Source organism: Alexandromys fortis, unplaced genomic scaffold, assembly GCF_014885135.2.
Source record: "Alexandromys fortis isolate MF-2015 unplaced genomic scaffold, M_Fortis_MF-2015_v1.1 scaffold_260, whole genome shotgun sequence".
In the NCBI taxonomy this organism is placed as follows: domain Eukaryota; kingdom Metazoa; phylum Chordata; class Mammalia; order Rodentia; family Cricetidae; genus Alexandromys; species Alexandromys fortis.
In genome coordinates this window covers 1,172,921-1,182,062 of record NW_026068136.1, presented here as the reverse complement: position 1 = coordinate 1,182,062, position 9,142 = coordinate 1,172,921, and the positions used below count along the sequence as shown (strand labels likewise).

At 45.0% G+C, this 9,142-nt stretch overlaps 1 protein-coding gene across 5 annotated transcripts in view; it reads right to left on the bottom strand.

Moving 5' to 3' along the window:
- The window catches only part of Tmtc1 (transmembrane O-mannosyltransferase targeting cadherins 1), a 250,868-nt gene that overhangs the window by 221,918 nt on the left and 19,808 nt on the right, over positions 1 to 9,142 (bottom strand). For all 5 annotated transcript variants that reach the window (XR_007589317.1, XR_007589318.1, XM_050126490.1 and 2 more), the window contains exons 3-4: positions 3,626 to 3,699; positions 1,069 to 1,245 (exon numbers count right to left, since the gene is read on the bottom strand). Coding sequence is in view for 3 of the 5 variants with exons in the window: in XM_050126490.1 (XP_049982447.1) it covers positions 1,069 to 1,245; positions 3,626 to 3,699 (251 nt within the window). In the remaining 2 variants the exon portion in view is untranslated. The remainder of the gene's footprint in view (positions 1 to 1,068; positions 1,246 to 3,625; positions 3,700 to 9,142) is intronic.

Sequence of the window (9,142 nt, the reverse complement as noted above, 5' to 3'; positions counted from 1 at the left end):
ACATACATACAACTATAGAACCCACAAATGAGAGGAAAATACATGATATAATTGTCTTTCTGACTTAATTCACCATGTATGATGACCTCCAGATACACCCATTTTCCTACAAATGATAGGATTTCTTTCTTCCCTACGGCTGAATTCCATCGTATATAAATTCTACATTAACTTTACAGAGTCCTCTCTGTTGACAGACATCTAGGCTGATTCCATACCCAGCTGTTGTAACCTTAGTGCTATAGTAGAGATCCGTATGCGTGTCTCTGCGGTATGTTGACTTGGAGTCTCTCTGGTAAATATCCAGAAATGCTATAGCGGGGTTATATGATAGTTCTATCTTTGTTTACGTTTGCTTGTTTGCTTTGCCTTTTGGCGTAACCTCCATTCTGTTTTCCACAGTGGCTAGGTGAGTCTGCATTCCCACCAGCAGTGTGTAAGTGCTCTCTCTCATCTCCACAACCTCACCAACATTTGTCATCCGTTTTCTTCATGACCACATGTAAAACGGTAAGGAACTAAGGGTTTGATTAGAGAGGAAACTTCTACGGGCTTGAACTTCTGATACCCCCAGTCACACTTAGCATCACTATCCTCACACAAAACAAATGGACCTTTACAGTTGAGGAGGAAAGTGGGTACTCAACAAGCCTTCCCTTTAACTGGAAAATTACATGGCCTGTGAGTGAGAACAAGAAGACACTTCTGGCTCCAACCAACCTCCTAAAGCTCTTTAGGTCACACAACTCAAGCAAGCAAACAGGATTCACATTCAGGGAGCTTGCTCATGGGTAACAGCCGTCAGAACTTGGGGATTCAAAACAAGCTGCTAACACTTAATATCATAATATGACTTTCTTTGTGAAGCAGGATTCCCTCACCAGGACACAACCAAAACAAACCAGGAGGGCAGACTGGCAGTTCATACAGTTTCTTTCCACTCCAGATGCGACGATCTTAGAAGCCATGAGCCAGAATAAAAGCCCTTCCCCTTTCAAGCTACATTAGTCAGGTTCATCACAACAAGAAAAGGAGCCAAGATGACAACGAAGGTTGGAAATGACTTACAACTTATCCTGCTTGTGGGACGGGGAGAAGAGGTCGTAAACCAAGCACACTCCAAACACGGTCACGCCGGTCTCCTTCACCAGCATGGCACAGGTCCCCAGGAACAAACTGAGCAGCAGGAAGAAGGGAGAAGCCGTCGGGGGAAAGCTCTGCTCTGCACAGCCCTGATCCAGACTCCTGCAAAGCAAGTCGGGCATTTCCTTATCAACACATGGAATACCACGGGATGATACCTGTCAGCCATGTATCCAGTGCAGAACAAGGCAGGGAGCATTCGTAGTTCAAGGAGATCCTATGCCTTCTTTGGGCTTTCTTAGGAACACACACAAATGTGCACGGACACACACAAACGGATATATTTAGTAGATAGTAAGATGTTTAAGTGAATATGTTTCAAGCAAATAACACACAAATCCTAACAGGTATGCATTGACTGAGAAGTCAAATTCCCTGGTACAAACCACGAATGTGCAGTTAACAAACAGGATACCAAAGCCCAGCAATGGGAGAATTAGCATGGTGGTGAGGGGCTGTGGGGGGATCTGTCCAGGGGCATTTTACTCTCTGTCTACTGTACTATCTACATATCTATCTTACATATCTATCTATATATCTGTCTTATGTACTGCAGGGCATCTGTCCAGGGGCATTTTACTCTCTGTCTACTGTACTATCTACATATCTATCTTACATATCTATCTACATATCTGTCTTATGTACTGCAGGGCATCTGCCCAGGGGCATTTTACTCTCTGTCTACTAGGTGCCAGTGGCACTTCTCCAGAGGGACAACTGAGGTGACGGACCTCACAAGAGCTCTGGCCTAAGGAGTGCTGTCACACAGTAATGGATTCAAAGTCTGAGCAGAGTACTGGAAGACGGAAGAACTGGGGAAGGCGGGGCTTGCTTGGAGGAAGTGGGCATTGAGATCGTGTCCTTGGGGTGACTACAGGAAGTGGGCATTGAGATCATGTCCTTGGGGTGACCACAGGAAGTGGGCATTGAGAATGTGTCCTTGGGGTGACCACAGGAAGTGGGCATTGAGAAAGTGTGTCCTGAGGGTGACCACAGGAAGTGGGCATTGAGACTGTGTCCTTGGGGTGACTACAGGAAGTGGGCATTTAGAAAGTGTCCTTGGGGTGACCACAGGAAGTGGGCATTGAGAATGTGTCCTGGGGTGACCACAGGAAGTGGGCATTGAGAACGTGTCCTTGGGGTGACCACAGGAAGTGGGCATTGAGAAAGTGTGTCCTGAGGGTGACTATACCGCTCTCTGGACCTGTTATTGCCTTGCTCTATATCCTGTCTGCCATGGGGTTAAGTATTCACTTCTGCCAGCTCTTGCATTCTGTCTGGATACATGGGCCAACCAACCATGACTAAAACTTTCAGCCAAAATAAATAATTCTGCCTTTAGACCATTCTCTCTGATATCTGGACCACAGATACGCAAAAGTAACTCTTCTACAAGAGGAAGAAGGGAAATTGTTGCTAATCAATGCCACTGGTTTAGAACAGTATTCTTAAAAGTGAATCACTGGGCTTTGTAAGTTATAGGTCATCAAATTGATCCAAAGGCCAAGTTTACATATTCCCAGCCAGCATCTCTCTATGAGGTCAGTTGGTATAGTTGACCTGGCATCTTTAGGGAGACATCTCGAGGACTCTGTCAAAACTCACATTTTCCTAACTCATTCTTCTCTGAATGTGAATTTCACAAGTCAGTTAAAAATGACTTTGCTTTGGGGATAATGGCACAATGCAATAGAAAGAGGTTTCCTGTACATTGACCAAAAGATTCTAAAGCGCAAAACTAGTTAAAAAAATAACGCTTCCTGGCCAACCTTGTTGTATGACTGTGAGTGGCTGCTGTAAGAATAACAGAAAAAAACAAAACAGGAACAAAATGAGGATCAATTAAACAAATCAAAGGCAAACAGAACAGAGCACTGCAAACACGACTCTCCAGCTATTCCTGTTCACAGCTAAAGTTTCACTCTCGGCCAGGATCAACAAGCAAAAGAATCCAGAGCTTGGATTCCCGGCGTGGGGACGGTGGTCTTTTAAAGCCGATGTGAGGGGTGGGAGATGGCTCTGTGGGGAAAGTGCCTGCTGCACAAACAGACCTCTGAGTTCGATCTTTAACATACATTAAACAAACAAGACGCAGACAGAAGCCTGTTGTATTCACAGCACTGGGCAGTGGGGACAGGCAGATTCCCATCAGATATGTGAGAGACCCTGCCTCAAAAGATAATGTGGAGAACAATTGAAGAAAACATGTACGTGTGAACATGTACATGCATGTATAAGCACTACATGCATGGATGCACACACACAGGCACACATACACACACACACACACAGGGGATATTAATTGCTTCAAAAGTAGGATTGGAAGATAACAGGTCTGCACTCAGTAAAAAGAGGGTTTCTCTCCCTGACACCCACCGAGCATGTTACAGTCCACACAGCCTCTCTCTGGTCAAGCAGGGCTTTAATGTATATGTGGCAATATGTGACCAAACCACAGAAGGGTTTGCTTGACCCCACTCACCTATGGTAGGAAAGAAAGGCCAGCAGGAACAGCAGACATGCTAACACATCGGCTCTGCCCACGATGCCAGCCACCTAGAAAGTATAACACAACGAAAAATGTAAAACTTGGAACATTATTGTCACGGTATCTTGTGGAAATGCATTTGATTTTGGGAACAGCACAGCAGAAAGTCTATTATTTACAGGTGGACTAAACCTATGGACTAAACCCCTGACCACCTCTGATGACTGTGTATGCTTCATGGTACAGTTACAGAAAGAGAAAAGGGGAAACAAAGGGACTGAGTTTCCATACTTAACCTGCTTCCTAGGTTCTCTTTCACAGAGGATCAATGATCAGCATCAAAGTTTGTTCAGTTATTGACTTATTAAAACACACTTTGAGGGTTGTGGGCTTAGCTCAGGGGTAGAGTGCTTAGCTAGACTGTACAATGCCCTGGGCGTGAGTCTCAGTGACACCCACCATCACACCTGAGTGTCAGGCTCATGTCTGTACTCATCACGGAGAGTGGGGCAGTGAGGGGCCACGGAGAACTTACAGAGTGGAGGGAAACCATACGCAGGGAAATCAATGCTTTTAACGAGAGGGACTCCTGATTGCAAGAGAATTATGTTCGTGTGTGTGCATGCGTATGCGTGCGTGTGCACAGATACATGTCTGTGTGGTTTCATAGGTCTGTCGATGCCCCACAATGCACTGCCCCACCTCAGAAAAACACTGGCTCCCTGGAAAAGAGTCTGATCCTAGGGCTGAGGCTCAAGGATCCTTGTCTCATGTCAGAGTACAAAAGCGCTCAAAAAATGTTAGTCAAGAAGAAAAAAAAAATCCAAAGAAAGGGGGCTCCAACTGAACCAAACTGAAAAAAAAAAACTTGATTAAGACAAGGAGCATAATATATTATAAACCATTGAAGACACGGAAATCCACAGTCCACACGGATGACACGTGGGTGATGAAAGTTACACATGTACAAACACACACAACAAATAAATGAACGAGGGAGACTCTGCCCCACTAAAAAGCCAGTCGGCATGTGTGGCTAGAACAGCCAGTCAGGCTGGAAATAACCCATGGCTTCTAGAAGAGTAAAGAGCAAGAAGCCAGAAACAGCCATCGAGCTGGGCGGGGAACTCAGTCGTAATGCGTTCGTCCAGCAAGCCCAAGGCCCTGGGTTCAATCCTCAGGACCACTAAAATGAACATAAACAAGAGAATAACAGGCATTAACCCTAGGATACATAAGCTATTTGAGATGCAAGGTAGTTAACACAGAACACCACCTCCACCAGGAAATAAAATGAAAATTATCTTCAAAGATAAGACAAAGACTCCATGCAGGCCTATTCTAGCCAAGGATATAGACCTAATCACATGCATGAGAACAATCGATCAGACAAATTCCAGGTGAGACACAATCTATAAGAAGGAGGATGTAAATATATTGTTAAACAAATATAGACTTTAAATTATAGCATATCAGTCTGAATTAGGATCTTATTAGATTTGTGTTACATTGTATTCTATTTATCATGACCCTAATTATGTTACTACTTATAACTAAAAATAAGATAAAATCATAACCTTATAGGTCTAGTGTGTTACATATATGTACATTATATACTGATAATTATATTAAATCTATACATTTAAAATATATTATCTATTTGAATATAATATATTTTTATTTTCAAGGCATTTTAATATACTATGCCTCTAAGAAGTATTTGTATTATGCATTATACAGTATATATTTATATAACATTTATAAGCTGCACTCAAATATATTAAAAACATTTTATATATCTTAATATAAGTTCCAAATCATACTGAAAATTTATGTATTATGTGATAGAAAGACAGTGCTCAGGACTAAAAGAGACGAAACCAAAACCATGAATAATTCTCCCCATGCTAGGAAATACAGAACTGAATTATTGATGTGTGAAGGAGCATGAATTATGCAGCCCTCTCTAACTGCTTCAGAAAACAAACAATATTTTTATATAGAGGGAGGAAGAGAGGAACGACGGCACAAAACCAGCAAAAGTTAAAAATCAGCGAGCCTTGATAAAGAACACAGAACCAGAGTGAGCACTGAACTTGAAGTTCTCTTCAGACGTGCTGTCTGAGAAGCTGGAATGGGCATGTGGGGGCGATGATGGCCCACCTGCACACCCTAGGTTACTGTGCTCTATCAGACAAAACTCACTCTCTCTCTCTCTCTCTCTCTCTCTCTCTCTCTCTCTCTCTCTCTCTCTCTCTCTCTCAGATATAAAACTGTAAAGGAGAAACAGGAACACAGCTTTTAAAGTATTTCTGTTCTAGTTTGCTTTCTATCGCTATGACAAAGGACCATGACCATGACCTGAGGAAGAAAGGGCTTATCTCATCTCATAGCAGAACTCAAGGAAGAACCTGGAGGCAGGAACTGAAACAGAGGCCACGGGGACATGTTCTCTGACTTGCTCTCCGTGACTTGTTCTCACACATATCTGTTTCTTCTACCACCCAGGACCATGTGCCCAAGGACGGCATGGCACCCAGTGCTCTGGGCCCTTAAACATCAACCAGCTATCAGGAAAACGACTGGCCTTCGGGTCAAACTTATGGGGCACTTTGCTAACGAAGTGCCTCTTCTCAGATGACTCAAACCAACCAGTACAGTATCCCCAGGAAGAGCTGGGCCAGGAGTTATCTACACAGGAGATAAGGAAGGCTGATCCCTCAGGCACAGGAGACATTGTCTCCCACGTCAGAGAAGGCCCCAGGTCCATGTGCACGGCAGAATCAGCCAACACGAAGATAAAATGACGTTCAGAGACTTGAACCACTAACATACTGTTATGAGCACTCTGTACTGAAACTTTATCTAAATAATCTTAACAATAAAAGCCAGGAGCCCGCTATTGGGGTAAAACCCAGAAGATCAGAGAACCAGGAGAAGCTGCCAGTTGTCTTGTGTCCTTCCTCAGTTCAAAAGGCTGAGGTCCTGCCTGCACCCCAGCTTATCACTTCCTGCCTCCACCTCCCAAGTGCTGGGACTGAAGGAGCGAGCCCTGAGTACTGAGATTTAAGGTCTATGTCAACACTGCCCAGCTAGCTCCTCCTCTTATCCGCAGGCAAGCTTTGTCAGAACACAAACAAAATATCACACACCGTACAGTCACACGAGAGGCCATGGCATTGGTGCGGAAGAGCCCCTGAATTCTGAAACCCAACCGAGGCCCCAGTTTGCTGTCTTAGGTGTTAACAACACCTGCCGGCTGCTGCCGATGAGGTGACATGTGGAGGTTCTGTATCGTGTAGGTTTGGGGAGCTCTCACCCCCAGTACAGCGCTTCCTGTGTGTGGCTATAGAAACTATCCTACACAGTATTTTCCTTTAGCTTTATTGGGTAGCTTAGCATTACTACCAGTTAAAAATCTAAAATCTATGTGTGTACATATGGATTCACAGCAGGTCACATGCTGGGAAAACTTCAAATCTATCCTATGAGAAACCTGAACGCAGTCCAAGAACCTCAAGGGCAGCACAGAGCTGAAAGCTGTGACCCGACATGGCTGCTTGGACCACACGCAGTGTTCATTAACTGGTTAATCTGTAAGGAGCCGGAGAGCAACATCCCAGAAGCCACACGACCCCGGTGAGGCAGGCAGTGACAGTGTGCACAAAGGTATAAGGCCCCAGCTCAGATTCAGGCGGACCAACGACTGTGCACATCACAGTTAAGGCTCAGATGGGCTCAGTGGCCGCTGGCTACTTGGAACATTTCACTCAGCATGAACTCAAGAGAAGGTTGAGAAGACAAGTCCACCTCACCTCCTGTGAAGCCCTGGGGCAAAGCTCAGAGGGACACTCATCCCAGAACAAATGATGTGGCCAACAGCAAGGCTTGCAAGTTGATTCTGAGTATAGCAAAGTGAAGTACAGCAGTCACGAGTATGCAAACATAAAAACTGGTTCCTGCAAACTGTCTTGAAGCCCTGATCCTCTCTCTGAGCCAATCTGGAAGGAACAGAAGACTATGCCAGCTGAGTGAACCAAGACATAAAGAATATACTTGCTGGGTATGATGACTCATGCCTGTCATCCCAGCACTGGAAGGCTCAGGCAGGAAGATCACAAGTTCAAGACCAGCCTGGGCTACCTAGCAAGCCCTCACCTCAACAATAACACCATAATGTAGAATCCCATTAGCAGAGGTTCAGAGAGGGTGCTCACAGGCTCCTTGTGAGGCCAAACCACAGTGCACACATTAAATGCCTGCTCTGTACCCTGCTGAGCTGAGGTCTTGGGCAAAGTGTCTTATATCTAAAACAAAGTAAGCATCCCTATCAAATGCTTGGCTCCATTGATGTGAGACAATTCTGTATTCTGTCAATTATGTTTTAAATAAATGCTGATTGGCCAGTAGTCAGGCAGGAAGTATAGGTGGGACAACCAGACAGGAAGTAGAGGAGGGTCAATGAGAACAGGAGAATTCTGGGAAGAAGGAAGCCCATTCCTCTGTAGTCCTGACCAGCCACAGAAGAAGCAAGATGTGACTGCCTCGCTGAAAAAGGTACTGAGCCATGTGGCTAACATAGACAAGAATAATGAGCTAATATAAGTTGTAAGAGTTAATAAGAAGCCTGAGCTAATGGGCCAATCAGTTTATAGTTAATGTAGATCTCTGTGTGATTTCTTTGGGATTTAACTATTGTGGGAACTGGACAGGGCAGAAAACTCAGTCAACAGGTACCATAAGCCAAACAGAGAGGCATTGCCTGCCTCCAGGACTCTGACATCTGCTAGAGTCAGGAGAAAGTATTAAGTAGGACACTGCTAAGTTTCAAGCCTGAACAAAGGACTGAGGTGCCTAGTTAACATATCCAAGCAGACCTGGCTGCAAGGTCCTCCCAGGATCCCTCAGTTCCTTTGTTACAGCCTATGGCTGTATATACCCTGCCCTCTCCCCAAACTCTTCTCCAGCCCAGGGAGTAGGCAGCCCTTCCCCCAGAGGTTCTTCCCTGTATAGTGCAGACATTTTGGTTACCATTCACCTCTTGTACCTTCGGTCTCTATCTGCTACACCCAGTTCCCCTCTCCCCGTCTCTCTTCCACTCCCCCTCCCCGCAACATACTCAGGGCATGGCTCAGCCTGGACGTGTCTACTCTGGACTCTCCCAGATACCCCTGCCTCTGACTGTGCTCTCCCACATAGCTACAGTAATCTTTCTCCTCCACCACACGTAGGAGTTGTCATGTTCTTTCCTTTCCTTCCTTTCTTTAAGTTCAGACACAAGACTATGTATATCACAAGGAGCAATTGTTGCCAGGAAAGAAAAAGGATTCATTCCGGCAACAGGATCTGGGAAGTATCACAGAAGGACCAGCTCTGTAATCCAAGAGTTAAAGACGAGGCAGAGATTTCAGGAGTTTAAGATCAGGCAGGGTCAGGAAAGGCACTGACGTGCATTCCTCCTGGAGGGTGGGAGATCCTGCGGTGGTTCCGGAGGAGAGGGCAGAAGGGACA